This window comes from Camelus dromedarius, chromosome 14 (genome assembly GCF_036321535.1).
Source record: "Camelus dromedarius isolate mCamDro1 chromosome 14, mCamDro1.pat, whole genome shotgun sequence".
In the NCBI taxonomy this organism is placed as follows: Eukaryota; Metazoa; Chordata; class Mammalia; order Artiodactyla; family Camelidae; genus Camelus; species Camelus dromedarius.
In genome coordinates this window covers 53,132,329-53,154,440 of record NC_087449.1, presented here as the reverse complement: position 1 = coordinate 53,154,440, position 22,112 = coordinate 53,132,329, and the positions used below count along the sequence as shown (strand labels likewise).

Sequence of the window (22,112 nt, the reverse complement as noted above, 5' to 3'; positions counted from 1 at the left end):
ATTTAGCTTAATGAACAGAAAACTCAGAGAGGACACCATAGGTGACTTCAAGTATCTAAAGAGCTGCCATGTGCAAGGAGTCTGAGGCTTCCCAAGGTAGCTCTTGAGGGGATACTCAGGGCAAGTGGGGAGGAATTACAAAAAATCAGATCTTGGTCTTAGGTTAGAGGTGGGTCAAACCTTAGAAATCCAGGCCAGCCTGGTTCCCCTTCTGAAGGAATGTGTCCTACACACAGCACCCGCTGAGGGATCAGCCTCACGCAGATAAAGATAACGGTAGCCTACTCCTTTCTGACTGGATCAGAAAGGCACATCCGATAAAGAGAGCTCCAGGCCTGGGTTGGGCAGTGGCCTACGATGTGTTTTGGCAGGTAAAGATGAACTGGTACAATCAAGCTGTCTCTCTTGGGAATCTGGTCCAAGAAATCCAAGAAAATATGGCAGTGAGCAGTGGGCACTCACAAGGGAGAGAGAACAAGCCACAAGTGATTCAAGCCAACTGGTCATGAGGAAGTCATGAGGAAGTGAAACTATACAAAGCAGATGCTATCAGCAAGAGGAAAAAGTACAGAGTAGCAAGAAGGAAAATGCAGACCAGAGCAAAGAGAAACAGAGATGTCATGAGAGGAAGAGACAGGGAGACAGAGCCTGAGCTGAGAAAGAGAGAGACGCCAGTCCTACAAGCCACCTCGGTCCCTGTAACTTTTTAGTTCTCGACTGGCCAGGTGTACTCTCATAAACAAACTCCCTTTTATCTCAAGGCAAATTAGTGAATCTCTAGACCTGGTAACCAAAAAAAGCCTGACTGGAATATTAGTCCTGACAATCAAAGTTTCCAGTGATGGAGGGGGCTGAGCAGTGCGCTCTCCATGCTGCGCGACCAAGCAGCAGGGAAGGCACAAGAGGATCTCTCCTCTGCGTGGGAGGCTGGACCAAAGACCTCTTCGGGCCTCACCACTTGGCTGCCCTGTGATTTGTGACATTAGTCATCATCCTTCTAGGCTTCTTTTTTCAAAAAAGCACTTTCAAAAATTTAGCCCATCTATCATCGTAACCTCCTCCACAACACACATAAGGTGAGTGATAATGAGTTAGGACAGAGGTAGTGGAGTAGAGAGAGATGAACATTCCACTTACAATGAAAAAATCAAGGTGCAGAGACCAAGATCATTCAGGTGGTAAGGGACAGAATCAGGATCTCCAAACTTTCGGCTAAGTGTTCCTGCTATAATTCTATGTAACCCTCTCCTTCACTCAGGTTTTCCTTTTGCCATAAATCTCTCTGATTCGAGACGTGTCAGTATAGACCACTGTGCAGGGAAACCTAAGGGACCCCATGGCTGTCCCGTGAGCCCCTGTTCTCTCCTTACCAAGGTGCTTCTGCAGGAAGGCCAGCATGGCCCGCACCATCGTCTCCTGACCTTCATAGGGGTCCAAGCTCCCACGGACTGGACTGGGGAAGAATTTACCAATCCAGCTACCAGTCACAAAAACAAAGTCAGTTAGACTCCGATGAACAGAACCACTAGAGGAAAAGAAAAACAAGTATCTAGTAAGGGTCTGGAGGCTACAGCACACAAATGTTTACACACCTACCATGTGCAAGGTGCTTTACATGCATTATCTCACTTAATTTTCACAACAATCTTGTAGGGGAAGTAATTTTCCCTTTGACAGAACCAGAGGAGAGAAATGATCTGCCCAAGGTCACACAGCTAGTAAGGAATGGAGCTAGGATTTGAAAGCAGGTGTACCTGTCTTCAAAGTTGCCTCAACTCCTAGACCACATGCCTGGCTGGATATGGAAACGGCTGAGTCAGCTGGAATGGAGATCAGGCAAGGAGGTGGGGTCTGCAGCACCTGTCATTCCTATATTATTATAATTATTACCCCACGGCTTTTACTCAGTGACTTCCACACATTCACAGAACGTATCAGTTCCTTCTTTAGCTCAGAACTGTACCACAAAGTAAACAGGAAAAAGAAATAACTTTTTTTAAATAATAAATTTTTTAAACTTTTAAAAAATAAGCTTTTAAATAATCAGAAAAGTGAGGGTTAAGTGTTTGTAAAAGAGGGTTTCTGAATTAGAGTTTAAGTCCTTTGACATCAAACACAATTTGAAGGTGAAATTCTCACTAGGTTGATTTTGAGCTAAAATACTCAAAACTAAATTTACTAGTCAATTCAACGAGGGGAGGAAAATCTAAATGCTAACCTTTGTTTGATATCAAGCAGAAAAACTGACTTTAAACTATATTATTTAAGGCACATGAGAAGGTATAAAGAATAATATAATAGATACTTGAGTATCCAGCACTCAGTTTAAGAAATAATCATTGTCAAGAGTTAACTCTGCAGTTTTTGTGTACCCTTTCCCAACTGCTCTCACCTCCCATCCCTCCAGAGGTCACAATCACCCTGGATCTGATTGGTTGGGGAAACTGTCAAGCAGTCCTCTGCCGCCATGAAATCAAAATGAAAGGGGAGAGGCTGGCCCTAAGGAAGACAGCCTGGGCCAAGATGAGCAAGGGAAGAAGTCGCTGCCTACTGAGCAGACCCTAGCATTTTGGGCTCTCGATCTGGCATTTCAACCCCCTCAATGATTCAAAAGGTCCACGGTATGTAGTGGCTTGCTGTTTTGCTGAAATAGGACCAGGATCCTTGAGGCATGTGTATTATTAGGCTCAAGTACAGGGTAAGATCAAGTCAGAGACTTGTTGGTGAGACTTTAGCCCTGTACCTAGAGCTCTAAGACAATTCCCACGTACAGTACATTTCTTAAAGTCACTCAAAATTTTCCCTCTGTGAAAAACGGCTCCTGAAAACAAACCACCTGACAGTATTGGTGATAGAAGTGAAGAGAACGTGGTTTCTCCTAGGCAGAATATAGATGGTTTATGGAAGACAACTGAATTGAGGTATTCCAGAAGCTCTCTAAAAATCTGTCTTGTGAATGTCAAAGGTCTATTATATCCACACTCTTCAAAAGACTCAATAAAATTTCCAAATGATGTTAGAGATTTCTGGAGTCCACCCAGACCCACACCTCTTCCTCTTCAACACACAATCCCACAATACCCTTTTCCCAGAAAGCAACAGTCAAATCCTGTCATAAAGTCATACAGACTAGTAAAGAAATCACTGCAGGTGGAGCTAAGTGGAGATGAAGGACAGATATGAAATTCTTAAGGAATTAAGATTCTGAAATTCAGGAAGTACTTAGGTACCCCATTAAAGGGTAGAACTTTGGATAATTTAGAAGAAATTAAAGGAGCCACAGCTGAGTAAAAAATGGAGCAGACACTGGGGATCATGACCTTGGGGTTTACTCACAGGACAGTTATGATCCTGGATTGGTCATGCTGGGCACAAACCTTCTTCATCAAGTTGACACTGTCCATTGTCTGGAATTTCTCAGCGTTGATGAAGAATATAGGGCCTCGGGCCGTGGGGTAAAAGTCACGTTCCAGAGGAAACATCCAAGCATCCAGAGCCACAGCACACCTGGAACAGGACTAGACATTTGGAACTGCCATGCAAGAATAGCTAGGCAGTGGGGGAAAAGTCAGAGCTCTTCCTTCAGTGGGGTAAAGGCTCAGAAAGCCAGAAAGGGGAACCGGGGCCCATACCCTTCAGTTAGGATCTTGGATAGAGATCACTTTTATCTCTTGCCAAAAACCCTTCTAGGTCTTAAACTCTCTTGAGAGCAAGGATCAGATCTTCTCCTTCTCTCAGATCTACTCTCAGGCAGCTGACACAGAATGGCACTTCATTCATTTACTCATTCTTATTCATTCAATTCATCAAGTACCTACTATGTGCTCAGACTTATGCTGTGGATCTGAAGATAACTGACACAGTTCTTGCTCTCAAGGAGCTCCCAGAATAGCACTGGAGATAGAACAGACAAGGTAACAAAATACAGCTTAGTGCCCTGATTGCACAAGGTACTGTCACCCAGAGCATACATGGCAGGGAGGTCAGGGAAAGCCTCCTTGGTGCCACAACTCAAAGTCATGGCCAGTTTCTTTAGCGGTAATCTCTGTCACCAAGGGCAAAACTAAGGCCTTAAGATAAGCATCCTACCCATCCCCCCCCCACCAATGCTCCCCCAGTCTCCTCCATCTCAATAAAGGACAATCACCTTCCACTTAAATGATGGATATGCAAATAAAAAACCCTGATTCCTCTTTCCTTCACCTCATACATCACTAAGTCCTGAAAATTCTAAAATCTATCCTGACTCCCTTCACTTCTCTCCATCCCACTACCTCCATCCTAATGCAAATCCATTAACCCTCACCTTGACTCTGAAATAGCCTCCCCCTAACTAGCCTCCTGTTCCCAGTCCTGTCCTGCTACAACCCACTCTTCACACAGTAGTTTTTCAATGTAACTAATATTCTTCTATACTGATGGTCTCCCATCACACTTAGAATAAAATCTAACTTCCTTACTCTAGCCAAAAGGCCCAGTGATCTGGCCTTTCTGGTCACATCTGGAATCGCCTCCCTCTCACTCACTACACTCCTCCCATCCTGATGCAGCAAGTTTCTTCCCACCTCAGGGCCTTGAACTGTTCCTTCTGCCTAGACCTTTTCGTGGTTGGCTTCTTTGTCTTTGAGTCTTAGTTATGTCACTTTCCCAAAAAAGCCTACAGATACTTTAGCTTATCAGCCTACTTTATTTTTTTCATTGCACTTGGGTGCTGGGGATTTGATTGTTTGTTAGGTTGCTTACTAGTCTGTCTCCTCCCACAATAACATAATTCCATGAAATAAGAGACCTTGCTTTTTTCTTCACCACTGAATCCCCAGCCCCCCAAACAGTGCCCAGCGCGTAACACTTGCTGAACGAATGAGTGGTGTGTGGCGCTAACAGCAGCATCACTGGGAAACTCACCGAAATTGGGTCTCCTTGGCCAAAGCCAGAATAGCTGTGGCCCCTCCAAATGAATGTCCCATTACAGCCACCCGGCTCACGTCAATGCTGCCCTGAGGGAAGCCAAGTCAGAAATGCACAACTGTTTTTTAGGAATTCTTCAGGGGCAAGAGGAAGAAACAGTGTGACAATGATGTATAAGCACAACACAGTGGGTGAGCCCTCCAAAACCACATTATTATGAGCCTCTTGCCCACTGGAGAGCAGCTGGTCAGGCCATTTCTGGACTGAACAGCCTTCTGTAGGCAGAAATTCTGAAGCCACGTTTTTCATCTTTTATTTTTATCATCTTATCACCTATAATATCTGAACCAGGGTAGATATTCAAATATCTATGAATAAATGAATGAACAGAAATTGTATGACCTATCAGTGTAAGAGCAGGCTAAGAATAAGAACTCCTGTCATCCTCCACATCCCTGCCTTACAACCAGACCAGTGCGAGGGATGACACATGAACCAAGTTAAAGATAGAATGGGGGAGGCCCTGCTGCTCATCCACTTTGCTCTGAAACAAGGACCGCTTGTACCGAAACCAGCTCAGGTTCTACTTCCTCTGATACCTGTCCTGACTCTTCTCCAGTAGAGCGAGTCTGCTAGCTCTAACATGCTATGCTCTGCAAGGATCTATTTCGGGTTGTCCCCAGAAGCCTTCAGGACATGGTTATATAAAAAGCCACTGCAGCTGCCTGCTAAGGGGCTCAGGAAATCTCTGTAGGCTTTGCTGCCCAGCCTCTGCTCTGAACCTGTGCTCTCCTTTGCTCTCCCCAACTTCTATCCCAAGGTTTTGTATCTAAATTCTGCCCCTCTTTACTCACGACCTTCAGATCAACAACTTGGTTGAGGCCTCTTCAGCTTTTTAAATCAGTTAATATATTCTCATAACTCTAAAGCCAGGAGTATACAGAGAAGTCTCCTGCCTACCCCCATTCCCTTTCCACACAGTTGCCCACTCCTTTCCCACAAACAGGCAAGTTTCTGGTGTCTTTGCAGAGCTTATGTATGTCTACACAGGTAAACATGAACATACACTTTCCCCCCTTTTACACAAGTGATGCTGTATCCTACTTTTTTGCATAATAATATTAGTACAGAAAGAGCCCCCTTATCCTTGTTTACAGATACATTTGATTTCACCATGGTACAGACCACTAGTGATCATGAAATCTATTCCTCTTCCTGGATACACAGCTGAACTCTATCTCCCAGCAGTCAGATGTGGCCTTGTGACTGGATGTGAGTGACAGTCGTCTTGTGACAGAATCTAAGTGCAAGTGCTATCCTCACTTCCAGGCCTGGTCCATACAAACCCTTCTGTACAAACCTCCACGCCCTTTCCCATTCCTGGCTTACTGTATATGGTGAAGCTGGGTTTCACAAATGGAAGAGGGTAGAGTAATAAGATGAAAGGAGCCTGGATCCCTGAGTCAGACCTTGCACAGAAGCACCCATTTTGGACTTCATGTTGGAGAGAAATAAATTTCTCTTTAAGTCACTGAGATTTGGGGCTTATGTGTTATATAGCAATTACCATTCCTCAAATTCATACATCCATTATTCCACAATTTAGTAGATCAGTTCCCTTACGGGTGAACACTTAGGATACTGTTAATCTTTTGTTATCATAAACAATGCTGGAATAAACCACCTTGTACATACATCATGTTACTTGCGTGCAGGTCTGTGGAAAATAAATTCCCAGAATTGGAAATTGCTGGGTCAAACAATATATGCATTTGGACTGTGGATAGCTATTGCCAGACTGCCCTACATGGGGCAACCTGCACTCACACAGCCACGGAGCAGAGTCTACTTCTCCACAACTTTGCAAACAGGGGGAGTAATCAATTTCTGGATCTTGCTCAATCTGATAGATGAACACTTACTTAGCTTTTTAAATTCTGTATTTCTCCAAAAGGCTGCCTCTTAACTAATCCAACTACACGTAGCCTGCCATCTCCCAATGCCTGTCTCAGGCACATACGCACACAGACCTGAACTTCAGGGACTGGGCCCTGCTTGTCTGGAGGGGACTGACGACACACACCAAATGGTAAAGCTCTCTGGATTTCAGCTTCTGCCTTACCTACTGGCCATCAAGGCTGATGCTTCTGCCTGGAAGACTTTACCAGAACCTTTAAAAGATATTTTCTAAGGAGGCTCCTAGAAGCTTTAGGTTCAGAATGGCCCAATTTAAAGTTTGACTCTATCAGTTACTTAGCTGTGTAAGCTGGGGCATATACTTAAGCCTCTTTGTTCCTTGATTTCTTTCTATGTGAAGAGATAATGATGCTTACTGCATATGTTTGTGTAAAGACCTCATCATAGGAAGTACTCATAAGAGTAGTTGTTATTTTATACATATATATAATTCTCACTCATAAAATGAAACATTACATGGCTATTAAAAATCATGCCATAGAAAAATATTAACTGGCATAAGACATTAATACTGTTTTGCTAAATGAAGAAAAAGGCCACAAAACAGCTTGTATTACATAATAACATTATTATTTTTCAAATGTATATATATTATATATATAAGTACATATAAAAGCAGATGTATTATAAAAGAACTGGAAAAACAAACATCAAAATGTTAAAAAAAAAAAAAACAATAACTGTTTCTTTTTCCTTCATGCTTTTGTGTGATTTATTGGTTCTCTAAACAAGCTACTTTTCGTTCTCTCTGGGCTACTTTTGAAATTACAGGGAGAGAGACTGGGTGAAAGAGAAAAATGTACCTTCACATGCACCAAATTCCATAGCCAGGACAGTTTCCATCCCTCTGGGGGTTCTTGGGATTCCCTTAAAGGAAGGAATTAGCCTGCAGTAGACACAGGTTGTTTGCGACTTGATAGCACTTCCTTGGGGAACAAGCCTTCTCTCCCTCATCCATGTGGCCCTGTGGGGCTGTCAATCCTGGTGCTCACGTTCCCTTGACCCCTAGAAGTGGGCGTATAGGGCACTTACAGGCCAATCAGAATACTCTATCCCTCTGGCACAGTGACTGGCCTGGAATGGGCATCTGAGCCAAGCAGGGCCACAGTCTTCCCAGGTTAATGGAAGCTGAGACAGTCTCTTTTCCTTTTAAATCTAGAGCTGAGTTGAAATGCAGGCTTGGTATGCCAGCAAGTACCTTTCTTGCCTAATGGAAAGAGTCTGGTGAGAATGAAGTCCAGGTACACAGAGTGGAACTGAGCCAGGAGAAGGGAGAGTGCCAGAGCTTTGATGACAATGTTTGAGATCCTGGATCTAGCTATACTGGCCTAAAGCCAATCTGCCTTTGGTCTTCCTATTTATTTGAACCAATAAATTCTCTTCTAGTTTAAACTAGTGAGTTAGGTTTCTGTTATTTGTAACCAAGAAAGTCTTGATGAATAAAATAAGCTCCACGTCATACCAATTGCAACCATACCTTCAAAGTCATCAGATCCAATCCACCAGGCAAGATGTTGAGGACGGTCTGGCCAGCAGTGACCTCTCGCAGGATCCTCAACACCTTCATACACTCGTTTACCCTCTGATGCAACTGCAACAGAGACAGTCCAGTGGTAGCTGGAATACTGCACAACCATCCAGTGGGAATCTCACTCCCCCACAGAGCCAAGGATAATGCAGGGACAGTGTGCCCACCCACATCTCAGCAGCACCACAGGCCCCATATCCAGAGAAAAGCCCAGCTGCCTCACAGCCGCTCACATAAGCACCACCTAGCAGCACAATGGAGGCAGCTCTGCCCCACCTACCTATCCACCCATGGAATACAGGGGGTACAGTGTTGTATATGAAAGCATTTTAAAAGCAAAAGGATGTAAAGTGTTCCTGCTATCAACCCAGTACTGGATTCTACTTTCCCTCCTATAGCACAGGTCCATGTTTTTGTCTGCCTAGCCCTTACCCATCCCTACTTCTGTTAACACTGACTTTTGAGGCTCGCCACCCCCCTACAAAAAAATCTAGCAATGTTATCTCTGATGGGAACTTCACATTTTGGTACTTCTCCTCAGCTTAGGAGCCTCTATCCAGGATTTTTCATATTGCAGCATGGGGCAGAAATGGGGGACAACTCCAAAACAGCCCTATTCTCTCAGATGGTGAAGACAAACATATGCCACCTCATTAGGTAAGCCAGTTAGCACAAGAGACGAACCAACAGAGGGACAGAGTTAAGAGTGAAAAACAAGTCCCAATGACCGCTGGTTCCAGTGGTCCTGCCCTGCCTACATTGCTTACATAAGCCAACCAATTCTCCTTTTTGCCTTACAAGAGTAAGTGGGGTTTCTGTCACTTGAAATTCTAAGAGTCTTAATTAATACCCCATTTCTCTGATGTGGCAAGCTCAGATCCACTATGATTGAGATTTCAAGAGAGGTTAGTTCAAGGTCTTCTTAGTAAGTGTAGTTTAGGGCAGGCAGGCTTAGTAACTCCCCACAGCCCTACTGGCGCAAGCCTACCTGGCAGTTCCGAACATGGAATTCCTTCTCCCCTTCCTCAATTTGACGGTGGGGGATCCATTCCTCCTCCAGTGACTCACCATTGGGCTGGTTCTCCTCTGGGGCCTGCTTGCAGAAACAGGTGGCTGCAGCTGACCCATCCCTGCAGGACATACGCCACCAGAGAGAAACCAGAAGAACCTGGACTTATTTCTTCCCTTTACCAAATCCTCCTTTTCAGCCAAGACACTCTAGATCATCCTCTGGCTAACAGGGTCAAAGATCTGGGGACACACATAGGAGAGTAGGAAAAAACATGGATTTTGGAGACTGGGTTTGAACCCCAACTCAGCTGTGTCACTTTTAGCAAGTTATTTAACATCTTTGAACCTTGGTTTCTTCACCTTTAAAATGGATATAATCCCTACCCTGCATAGTGTTGTGAGGATTAGAAATAATATATTGACAGGGGATGAGCCTGTATCACCCAATCCATGATAGTTCGTCAGACTGTCATCCTTCACCTGTGCTCTGGGACAGCAACCACAAAGCCACGAGAGGCCAGCTCCATGCAGAAGGCTGAATACAGTGTCCTAGAGATCCAGGAAGGAACCAAGAGAAGTGATCAAAAGAATGGCCTGCCCTTAGCCCCCCGTCCGACCACACTCTGCTAGTAGCCATCTCAAAAGACTGAATGGAGGAAGTTTCATTTGGAGCAGCCCTTCTCAAGGGCTTCTCAAGGAGCTTTTTCCAGCCAGCACACCCCTTCTCTCCCCAAGATCCAAGTGTCCTCCTCCAGGAAGCATATGGAAATTGATCCATTGTGTTTTTCAACCCCAGAAACTGATTCATCTCCACGCCCCCCACCCCAATACAGTTTGGCTACTTCAAACAATTGCATTTTTATTGTCCACATATTGTATGTGTCCCAAATTAGTTGGCAACCTCCTTGAGGACAGAGACTCTGGCTATTTCTTTAACACGTAAATCTCTACCTGTGATTTAGCACGTGGGTTTTTTCAGTCTGCCCTCCAATCTTTCAGAAAAAAGAAATACAGCAGGCACTAATTGTCTACTCCAACACCTATTTTTCCCTTGTTCTGTAATAACAGAATCTAATTTTCAGCTGAAGACATTGTCATGCCATCAAAATATATTTCTCAGCCTCTCTGCAGCCAAGTTTGTCTGTGTGATTTTTAGCCCAGCAACAGTATCATAATACCACCCTCACAAGTAATTAAACTTTTTTTTCAATAGATACATTGAAAAGAAACAAGTAGAATTAACTTTAATAATATATTTTATTTAATCCAGTATAGCCAAAACATTATCATTTTAACAAATAGTTGATACTTTTAAATTAATGAAATATTTTATTACATTCTTTCTTTTTCATATGTAGTCTTCGAAATTCAATGTGTGTTTTATACTTACAGCACATCTCAGTTGGCCCAGCCATATTTCAAATGTTCAATAGCCACATGTGGCTAGAAGCTACCATAATGGACAGAGCAGCTCTAGTCAATGTGATGTAAGCAGTCATGTTATATAAAAATTTCAGGAGAGTTCTCTCTTCCTGTTGTATGGACTGTGGATGTAATGGCTAGAGCCAAAGCAGCTACCCTGGATCATGAGACATCCTTAGAAATAGAAGCCACGTGTGCACAGCAAGATTTATAATCTGGTTTTCTGGTAACGTTGTGGAACTACAATATCAGCTCTACCTCTAGCTTTTTAAAAAATCTGAGTGAAAAATAAACTTTATATTATTTAGGTCCCTATTGTTTGTAGTTCCGTTAAATATAACTTGCTTGTATCCTAATTGATTCAGGAAGGTCAGTTTCTTAAGTTTCTTTTCACCTTCTCCCACTTCTCTTGGGGAGGCAATGAACTGGACTTGAAAGCCAGAGAGATTTCTGATCCCTTCCCAGTTCAAACTATAGCCTTGGGCAAGACTGCCTTTCAGAGCTGGTTTATTCATCTGTGAAATATGCTTCTACCCCATCTACCTCACAGGACTATGTGGGAACCAAAGGGGACAAAGGCACACTGCAAACCGGTAGTTAATATTTAAATACACATACTCTTCCCTGGGATGGGAAGGCATAGGTCCGTGACCCATGGGAAGGATTTCTGGTGCTGAATTTGCCATAAGATACAACGAGAGGAAACCATGTCCCTTTACCTCCCTGCCCTTTTTCTTGGAATTTCACTCTGGTTAATGATTAGAGTATTTATAACTGGCTCAGCCAGGTCTGTTGAGATATGAAGTCTCAATACAGATTCTTAGACCATAAAGGCCACTCTAAAGTCATGTACTCACCTGCTCTTTCTGTAAGATACCTGTGAGCTTAGGAAAGGATATTTCTTAGCTTCTTTTCCCAACTAGAATACAGTCTGAAAGCAGGGGCTCCATCTTATTCACTACTGAATATTCAACCCCAGCATAGGCCCTGGCACATGGCAGGTAACTAAATTTACTGAATAAGAAAGCAATACTGAAAACCATCTTGCTGCCTTTCTAGCGCCATCACCACAATGTGCCCTCCACTTTCTGCCATAGCCTAAAGTTATATGAATCCATATTCGGTCTCCTGTGGTGGATGTAAATTCCTTGATTTGTTTCTCTCTGTATGTCCCACCTTCTTCTCAAGCCAACAGGCTGGCACAGAGCAGGTGCTCAACAGACATTTGCTGAATGAATAGAAGCTAGCAAAACATAAATATTTATTGGGAAACTATTTTCCAAGTAATGTCCTAGGCACTGAGAAAGACAGAAGACAGACATGGTCTCTGTCTTCATGGAGCTTACAATCTAGTAGAAAAAAATACATTAAAGAATAATCACACAAACCCAAATATCCATCAACTGATGAGCAGATAAATAAAATGTGATATATCCATACACTGGAATATTATTCGTCAACAAAAAGAAACGAAGTTCTGTTATCTGCAACAATATGGATGGACCTCGAAAACATTATGCTAGGTGAAAGAAGCTAGTTATAAAATACCCAATATTGTATGATTCCATTTATGCAAATGTACAGAATAGGTAAATCCACAGAGATAGAAAGCAGGTTAATGATTGCCAAGGGCTGGGGTGGGGGTGGGAGGGTGGAGGTTTGGAGGAGAATTGGAAGTGATTGCTAAAGTTTCCTTTTTAGGGTGATTAAAATGTTCTAAAATTGAAAAAAAAAAAAGAATAATCACACAAATAATTAATTCATTACAATTATGTTAAGTGCTGGGAAGTACAGATTGTCTTACGAAAGCACACAACTGGAAAACTTAATCTAATATAATATAAGGGTCAGGATGGGTGTCCCTAAGAAAGTGACACTCAAACTAAGACCTTGAAGGCAATCTGGAATTAGCTAGGCAAAAGACGAAAAGGGGGAGGGGAAGAGAGGAGAAGAACAGCAAATATTCCAGGCAAAGAGAACAGCAGCAAAGCACAGCACAGATGAAAACCCTGAGGCGGAAACTAACACCTTGCCTTTAGGGCTGTTTGTCTGGAGAGCTGGAGTAGGGCAAGCAGCAAGCAATGAGGCCGGAAACTTTGTCTTAAACTTGCATTCAGGTAAGACCCTGACAAGAGCTGAATTAAATTCGAAGGACTATTAAAAAGATTTTGGTATGGAAATGACATTCATTCATTCATTCAACAAGTATTTACTGAGCACCTACAATATGCCAGCCACTATTCTAGGTGCTGGAATGACAATATCATATTTGGTTTTAAAACAGATCTCCCTGGGTAGTGTAGACAATGATTTGGGGTGAGGGGGTGAAAAGGCAAAAATAGATGCCTTTCAAACATGTAACACTCTAGGACATAAACTAAACTTATATGTTAATGAATGAACAGACAAAGAATATTCACAAGCTTAAACAGGAACACATGTACTGCAGCTATTAAGCTAAATAACACTCCAAGGTGTAGAAATCAGAACTCATAGGGAGAATTCTGAATGGATACTGAAAAAATTTAGGCCAGCATTTCCTGAAGTCTGGTGAGAGATCTCACAGTCCACTGTTCCGCGATCCTTCACGTAGAGACAGAGGGGAGCACTGGTATGAGTGTGTACCTACTAAGTACATGTCTAACTGAGTCCTCACAAATCACCCTGTGGAAGTGGCATCCCATTTGACAGATGAGGAAATTCCAGCTTCGAGAGTTCTCCCACAGTCCCAAGCTCACACAGAGCACAGTGTTACAGAGGAGATTTACAGCTGAGGCTGCGAGCGCCACGAGAGCAGGGGGCAAGTCTGTGTGACTCACTGCTACGACGGTGCCCCAGGAGGAGGTGCCCTCAATGTGTGTTGAATAAACAACTCTCTGATCATAAGGCTCAAGCTCCTTCTAGTACTTATGGGCTGTTATGGAGGAAGAAAGCTAAGAGCACGTATCTATAGAAATGCTGGAATGTGAGAAGTGAAGGATGCGAAGCCTGCTGAAAGGCTCCATCAGGTGAAAGGGGTTTGGGAAGGGCCTTCTAGAAAAGGTGAACCCAGTGCTTGGGGATGAAGCAGATGGTAGATAAGACAGATGGCAGATGGAAATATGTGTCTCTCTGCCCTTTTAGAATAAGTTAAGACTCAGCAGCTGCCACCAGGCAAGGCCAAAGAATATGACAAAGTCTGCAGAGAGCAGCTCTTACCTGAAGGCTCCCAGGCCATGAGAGAAGATGATCAAGGGGTATCCAGAGTCCTTTGTCTTAAAGGCGCCATTCCAGTGAACAGGCAGGCGAGAAGATCCTAGCAGAGACATGGGCTATAGAATCCCCAGCTGCCCCAAAACTATAATCCCAAGGGCAGCCTAGGGACAGGCATAGAGGGGACATGCGGCCCTCCTCTCAGGAGAACCACCTTTGCACAAGTAGCCCAGGACAATCAATCACCTGTCCTTACCCTTTCTCTCCCCTAGGAAGCCTGAACACAACAGAAAATGGGAAGAGAAATCCAAGGGGGAAGTACTGAACAACCTACTGGATAAATCCCTGAGATGCCAAGCAGTGAGTAGAGTTCCTAATGGTAGGGCCTTTGGGGGAAATGGATGATTCAATGTGATCTGATTCAGAAGAGGGGAGAGCAAGGGGAGCAACTGCAGGAGATGTTGTGCTCTTTGGTAGTTAAGAATGTTTCTTTGATCTACACTACAGCTGGCACTAATACATGCTGAGTAAATGAGTAACAGGCACCATTTATGGAACATATTCTATACCCCAAGCACTGCACTGGAGCGCACGTTTTTATACATCCCACACTACAACCTTGCAGAGGTAGATCTTCAGACAGGTTAAGTAACTTGCCCAAGTCCCACAGCTAGTAAATTATAAAGTCTGGATTCAAATCCAGGACAGTCTAACTCTACAACCAAAGCTCTTACACAGGTAATTCTCTCCAACTCTCCATCCCACACTGGCTAATGGATGCCCCACTACAAAAGGGATGGACAACGCAAATTATAAGGTACGTGTCTGCTGGGGGATCTCCTAGGAACATAACCAAGCAACTGGGAGAGCTTCTAGGCCTGAGGCCAGTCCTTACCCACAGCCAGGTTGAACAGCAAAGCCCCCCAGCGCTTATTAATCTTCAGGTAATTGGCCAGGCCAGTGCAGTACTCATAGCGGGGAATCCACAGGGGCTGCTCAGTGATCTCTGCCTCTTGGCAGGGATAGAAGAGTCGAAAGAAGCTCCCCTGTAAGAAAGAAAAGAGAGCAGCTGCTCAGAGCAAGAAGCCCCAGCACAGACAGATTTCCCAACAGACACACTCAGCAGGTTTTGGGGTACCAGCAAAGCACCGAAACAGAGAAACTTTAGCTTCAATTCATATACCTGAATTCCACATTCAGAAAAATCCAGAAAGCAGCAATTTTATGTTTAGCATACATGTAAGGCTTATGTTATTTCAAGTAGCCAACTGTATTTTGAATTATATCTGAGGGGCACTAAAATATTTCCAGTACTTGGGACACTTAAAGATTTAAACCTGGCCCTGAGTCCAGGCCTGGAGGAGCCCCAGGAGCAAGAAATTAGCCCTTGTGCTGAATGTGCTGGCATCCATGGGTCAGCAAGGCCAATCCTCCCGGCTGGCCCTTGGGAAGCAGTGGCACACTCACTTTACATGGCAGTGGCTGAGATGTTACCAGGAAGTAGGTGCCTCTCACAGGGGAGAGGGGGAGTTCAAGGGCCACCAGAGAATAACCTAGGAACCAATGGAGGAAAAGTCCTGAACCAGAGTGGAGGGGAAAAACAGACGAAGGCAGGAGAAGGGAAACAGAGACTGTCTTCCTACCCAGGTCAGGGAGTCAAAAGTCAATGGTCCACTGCTCTTCCTTTTGTACACTCAGATTAGGATGAGATCCAAATCCTTTCGAGGATCAGGCACCTGCTCTCAAGACATCTGAGAGCCCCAATTTCCTCCTAGCTGGAAAAAGAACTCAGCATCTCTTGTCTATTGAGATGTTTCTAATTGGAAAGAGGAAGAAAAAAGGTCAGGGAAAAGAGACCTGGGGGGTCTATAACCAAATCTGAACTAGCTCTAACTTAGTTCCCCCACCTGGAATTGCACCATCATACTCGCTATTGATAGTGGTGCAGACAGAAGCAGTGAAGATGTGCTGGAGACACTTACCTGGAGACTCTGACCCTCCATCACATCCCCACAGCCCACGAGGTGGGGTCCTGAGACAGGCGGAAAGCCCACGGACTGGGTGACCCCCATTTCATCACCAGCTGAACTGAACGACAACTTGGGCCGCAGCTGAACTTGAAGGCTGGAGGGCGGAACACAGAACAGCCTCTTGCCGGTTTCCTCTTCCTGTTGCTTATTCATGTCATCTGCCACCCCCGTCCACCCCTCATCACCGCATCCTCCCTGCCAGTGACTCATTCAATCTTCCACATCATCCACTTGCTACACTGACTTCACTAAGGTTTAGGGGCTGCTTTTTCTGTTGGTGGTGGTGGAGAGGTGAGGAGACAGTCACAAAAAGGAAAGAGAGCTTCCATACTCCTCAAAACCACTAACAAGTGTTTACTCAGCACCTACTACGTGCCCGGCACAGCAGTAACTGCTGCAAAAAGTATAACACAGACCTTGCCCTCGTGAGGCTAGGAATAACGATAAGTACTAACACCCATTATTTACTCTGTATCAGCACTGAACTAAACACTTTACCCATGCAGCATCATTTCATTCCCTCTACAACTGTCTGAAGAAGGTACTGTTAAGACACTGTTTTACAGATGAGAAAACTAAGGCATGAAGAGGCTGAATAACTTTCCCAACTCACACTGCTTACCAGTGGCAAACTCATGTCTATCTAATCCAGACCTGAGTTCTTAAGTCTCACTGATCCTGCTCATGGAGAGACAGTTATAGACATACAAAATCACTGACCTAAACTATTAACTACAAGAGTGGCACTTATGCTGGGCCTTGAAATACGAGAAAGATTTAGGGACAGGGGAGAAGAAGGAAAGCATTTCTAGAAAGGACGTAAGAGCAGAAAGGGGCAGAGATAGGTAAGAGTATGACGTGGGCAGTTGATGAAACAGGAGCCTTCAGCGTGGCAGGTGTGTATGCTCTGACCGGAAAACAGTCCTGTATCTTGGCTGCTTCTTAAAACTGGGGCCAACGCCATTTCTCTCCACCCCTCTTCAATCACATCACCAGCACCACCAGCAGTAGCAGCAGCACACTGACTCTGTGCCAGGAACTACACCAAATGCTCCACATACATATATTATTTAATTGGATCCTTACAACAGTCCTCTGGGATGTGTATTGTTATCTCACCTTACAGATGAGGAACTGTTGCTTAATAAAGTTAGGTAATTTACCCAAGAATGTACAACTAGGAGAACCAGAATCTGACTGTGGGCAATGTGGTCATGGAGAATGTGGCCAAACTTCTTGAAATCCATTCTATCTTGCCCTTTGATGCAGAAGCCTTGTGATTTGAGTGGGGCTGACACTTCCTTAACCTCTAGATTTGGGCCTCAAATGACCTGTGCCAATCAGCCCTTGGTATCTCTGTCAGTATTTCAATGAACAGTAGGTTCACGACATAAGCTGGTCCAACCAGAGTAAAGCCCAGGACTTCAGTTTGATGGTTGAAGTGGAAAACTTCTTGTTTTGAACTAGAGTGATGTGCAGGTATGAAGCTTTGAACTGTTGCAGCCACTTTGCTACCTTGTGGATGAAGCTACCTGTGGAGGATGGCAGAGCTTAGAGACTCACAGAGAAATGGAGTCATATTAGTGAAGCATTAAGAACTAAGCATCAACTGTACTTGAAACCTGACCCACTCCTAGACCTTCTAGTTACATGAGTCAATAAACCTCTTTTTTGCTTAAACCAACTGGGTTTAGATCTCTATTGCCTGAACCAGAAGCATCTAAACTGATATACTGAGTCCTAAACCCACATGTGTAGTCATTACATGATTCTGCTTTCTTTAAGATGCTCTGGGACGGATCAGAGAGTTCAAGTCAAAGCATGTCTGGGCAACAAGGGACCTTAGAGATCACTTCTCCACACAACTATCCCCCGCACCAACCCACACCAGCCCGATACTTAAATGTGATTTACTAATGAAGAAATCAAGGTCCTAAGAGGTTAGGTGAGTTGCTCAAGGTTACCAGCAGAACTACCTTTACACCTAGATCTCCTCATTGCCAACTTCTAATTGTCTGGTCTAATGGAAAACTCAAGACTACTGATAATCCTAATGTCATTCTATTTAACTTGGAAGATAGTAAGTGATACTCTTTCTACTACAGACTGTTTCATTTTGCTTCTCTGAGCAAATTTAAAAATAAACCCAATTCTCTTTTTTTTTTTAAAGCTAAGCTCCTGATGCAGTCAGTGGACCATTTAGCCAAAATGAAGTTGAATGCGTGCTGCTTTGTCTCAGACCCTGACCCTTTCCCCTTGAGGTTAAATGCACGGAGGACCTATGACGGGTGGGGGGAGGGGACACAAAACACGCCACCCACGTGACAGTTCTAACTGCCATAAAAGAGGGTCAGGCAAAATACTGTGGGAGTTCGAGAAGAAAGAGCTCCTTTAGCTTGGAAGTGGAGGGCAAGAGAATGTGCAGAAATTGACTTTCAAGTAGAAGAAAGTGTGTAAGCAAAGGCATAGAGGTAAGAAAGCACACTTGAGAAACCTTGAGTAGTTCATGATGGGTGCAAGGTGAGAAAAGGAAGAGGTGACCAGATTTGGAGGGTGGCACTCCTTCAACTGCTAGACTAAGAAGTTGGAATCTATTGTAGACATGAAAGATATTAGGTCTGAAAGTCCCAAGTTTGAGGCCCAGCTCCTTCGTTATCTAGCTTTCTTACCCTGGGCAATTTATCTGCTCTCTCCAAGCCCGATTCCCCAACTGTACAATGGGAAAGCTTCCCATCCTCATAGAGTTGCAATGGAGATAAAACGAAATAATGCATTTAAAGTACCTAGTGCAGTACCTGGCCCTTAGAAGTATCCAGGAAATATTTGTTGATTGAGAGAAACGTAGAAGCAATAGGATTTGGCTACTATGTGGGGAGTCAAGGGAGAGGAAAGAGCCAAAGATGAGTCAGGTTTCAGGACTGGGTGACCAGAATGATAGTAGCTTCTTATAGGAAGAGATTTTGGTCTTAACCTGAATAGAGAACACTGCATGGGCTAGGAATCAGGATAATGGGGCACAAAAACGGCCAAACAGAAGGGGAGCAGGACTCTCTAGTCTTGGAAAATTTCTCAGAAAAGTCAGCAAGTAAACTAAGTGTGGAAATAAATAAAATTGAAGAAGCTAATTGGCCAGACTGAGTCTAACATGAATATGAATCTGCATTCCCTGGGCTCACATTGACTGATACCCAAGTAGAATGGAGAGACAGGAAAATCCAATCTAACTTTCAATTTTTACTAAGAAACATCGACCCAGAGCATCCAGAGTCATTTCTAATAAATGCCATGGAACTCGCCAAGGAAATCAGCCCAGGTGTCTCTACCTTCTTTGACTCACCTATACAATTCATGGTGGTGCCTGTCTAGAAGCCTCTCCACCTATCCAAACCTGCCCCACCCATCAAAGCCCAGTGCAATCTCTGATCCTCAGTGATTTCAACCTTCCCTCCGCTCAACTCTTAAGTACTGTCTGCATCCCTCACCTGATAGCCAATCACAGGCTGCGTCAAGACAGCTCTTGAATTAGTACCTATTCTAGCAGTTTTCAATCAGTGACTTGCCTATAATAAGTGGTCCAAGCAGAATCTACAACAGAGGTTCCTGAATCTATCAACACAATCACCTGGAAAATTTTTCCAAATAAAGATTTTAGGGTCCCCATTCTCAGAGGTCAATTGGTTTACAAAGCTTCCCAAACTTTCCTATCCCCAAGGTTCGAGAACCTGTGGTCCAGATGGTACACAGGACTTTTCTTTTATTCAGACACGTGTGTACGCAAAAAACCTCTCTGGGTTTATATGGTGTTCCAGTCCACCATGTTTAAATTAATGAAATGATAATGACTATGATATCACTTGGTTTAATCCCTATGGCCACCTAGAGGCATGTTCCTGTCAGTTACTAGGCTTAATGTAGTGCCTTGCATATAATCGGTCTCAATAATCAATTTATCAATGAATGTCATTTAATTTTTTATACACTTATGTCTTCAGATATACTACAGAGGTAGACTGCGTTTTATATTTCTTTGTAGGTCAAAGCATCTATCCTCATTCTTTCCCCACATAGTAGGGACCCAATAAATGTTTATTTGGCTTTGATTTAAACCCTCTCAATTCTTTAATCCCTGTCTTCTTAATCTAAAAATTAGGTTATGTGGAATAGTGGGAAAAGAAAGGCCTTGGTGACAGTCTGAATTCCTTCTCTACTGCTCAGTTGGCTGTGTGATCTTGAGGAAGCTCCTTCAATTCTAAGCCTCTGAAAATTTCTCACATGATAAAAAATAATCACTCATGAAGTTGACGAAGATTAAATGAATGTATGTAAAGTACCTGACATACAGAAGGCACTAGAACTGTAACTAACTACATGACCTCTCTGAGCCTAAGCTCCTTTATAAGTAAAATGAGGACACATCATAAGTGAAATTTAATAAGAAAACTGATATTGCCTAGGGCCTGGTACACTTTAAGTGCTCACAAAATATTAGGAATTAATTAACAATGGTATGTTTCTCTTTTATCATACACAGCCAAAAAAATTTTTTTTCCCTCTACCCTGGATTTTTCTGGTTTTCTGGATGAAACCTTTTGACAAAACGGTTTCTTTCCTCCCAGCCTTTTTGGGTCTGACACACCCCTACCAAAACCAGAGTCTACTAAACAGGCCCAAAAGAGCCTAGAGGGAATGAATAGGGCTTACACTGCAGCTGTTCATCTCCTGCTGGGGCCTTGTTTCCAGTGAGCAGGAACCACTCTTCTGCCAGCTGCTGGACTTTTCATCACTGGCTATTTCAGGACAGAGTCCAAGATAAGCAATTCTCTGGGGCTTCCTTTCAGACAAAGCTCTGTAAACTTTGGTCTCTGGGGAAGTGAGGAAATATCCTGTTCTTAGAGAATGGAGACACCAAGTGCTTAAGGGGCCAGTTTGAGCAACAAGGAGGCAGAGCTATAAAAGAAGCCAAGATAACTATTCCAGAGCATTAATAATTATAGTAAAAACAATCTCTCTCGCTTGTGGAGGCTTTACAGTTTATAGAGCATATTAGCATATTAGCTCCACAACACAGCCCCAACCTAAGACCGCGAGAGCAACTGTCATCTCCATTTTGTACAGGAAGAGAGTGAGTCCCAGAGAGGCTTTAAGTTTTGCCCTAGGTCACACACCGAGAGCGCTGCAGAGCTGGAATAAAAGCCTGGTCGGCTAACTTCGGGCCCTGGGCTCTTCCGTGGATTGGGAAGAAGGAATGTCGACCCTTCTTCCACTAACTAACATGAGAAACAGGAAAGTGAGGGTAAGAGTGAAGCACATCGGAGGTGTGGAGCACAAAGAATCCCAGGTTTCAGAGAGGCGATGCTGTGGGCTCAGGGTGGGGCTGAGGGCTCAGGCGAGAGGCGAGGGTGGCATTCCAGGGGTGCCAGAGTGAGAGCGCAAGACGACAGCGGGAGAATTAAAGTGTGCGGCAGGATACTGGAGGCGTCTCACTAGGAAACAGAAAGGTTGAAAGACTAACGTGGAGTTTCTGGAATTGAGACGAGGAGCCCCCAAACCAGGCTGGAATTTGAAAAAGTCCGCAGACACCTCAGTTCAGAATAGAAGCTTTCTCCAAACAAACTTACCCAGCCAAGTTAACTCCTCAGAAGCAGCCCAGCCGGTGAACTCGACGGAAACGAGAAACTGCCCAGGAGCCTCTAGCTCTTCGGTAGTCGTAGTTTCCAGAACTCAACATCAGCGCTTAAAAGCATTTTCCGCCTCTCTGCCCGGAACTATAACTTCCGAGGTGCACCGCGCAAGATGCACACTACAACCCTGGGGCTGTAATTCCCAGACTTGTGTGCGGCCCCTCCTCGTTGGTTGAAAACTCCCAAGGTCCTGGTTGCGGTGCGATTCCGCCCCCTGGTGGTTGAGAAGCCACCGCCACGAGTACAAGGCCCGAGCGGAGGGTTACTGTTTATAGTCCCTCCCGGTTAGTAACCCTCCGCCTCACAGTTCCTCAAATAGTTCCTGGGCGTGGCTGGAGATAACCGTGGCATCACTTTGTTCTC

General features: G+C 44.1%; 1 protein-coding gene across 17 annotated transcripts in view; it reads right to left on the bottom strand.

Annotated features, from left to right (window-relative positions):
- Nucleotides 1–21,912, bottom strand: part of PAFAH2 (platelet activating factor acetylhydrolase 2) — a 60,975-nt gene extending 39,063 nt beyond the window's left edge. For 4 of the 17 annotated variants that reach the window (XM_064493908.1, XM_064493907.1, XM_064493909.1 and 1 more), the window contains exons 1-9: nt 21,687–21,910; nt 16,021–16,162; nt 14,934–15,084; nt 14,045–14,141; nt 9,905–9,973; nt 9,402–9,543; nt 8,363–8,476; nt 4,906–4,997; nt 3,337–3,507 (exon numbers count right to left, since the gene is read on the bottom strand). In XM_064493908.1, the coding sequence (XP_064349978.1) occupies nt 3,337–3,507; nt 4,906–4,997; nt 8,363–8,476; nt 9,402–9,543; nt 9,905–9,973; nt 14,045–14,141; nt 14,934–15,084; nt 16,021–16,110 (926 nt within the window). In that variant the 5' untranslated portion in view covers nt 16,111–16,162; nt 21,687–21,910. Of the gene's footprint in view, nt 1–1,370; nt 1,526–3,336; nt 3,508–4,905; nt 4,998–8,362; nt 8,477–9,401; nt 9,544–9,904; nt 9,974–14,044; nt 14,142–14,933; nt 15,085–15,681; nt 15,855–16,020; nt 16,163–20,769; nt 20,931–21,686 lie in introns of those variants that run through there. The other 13 variants (XM_031464402.2, XM_064493905.1, XM_010993710.3 and 10 more) reach the window with 12 other exon arrangements.
- Between the last annotated feature and the right edge of the window lie 200 nt (nt 21,913–22,112).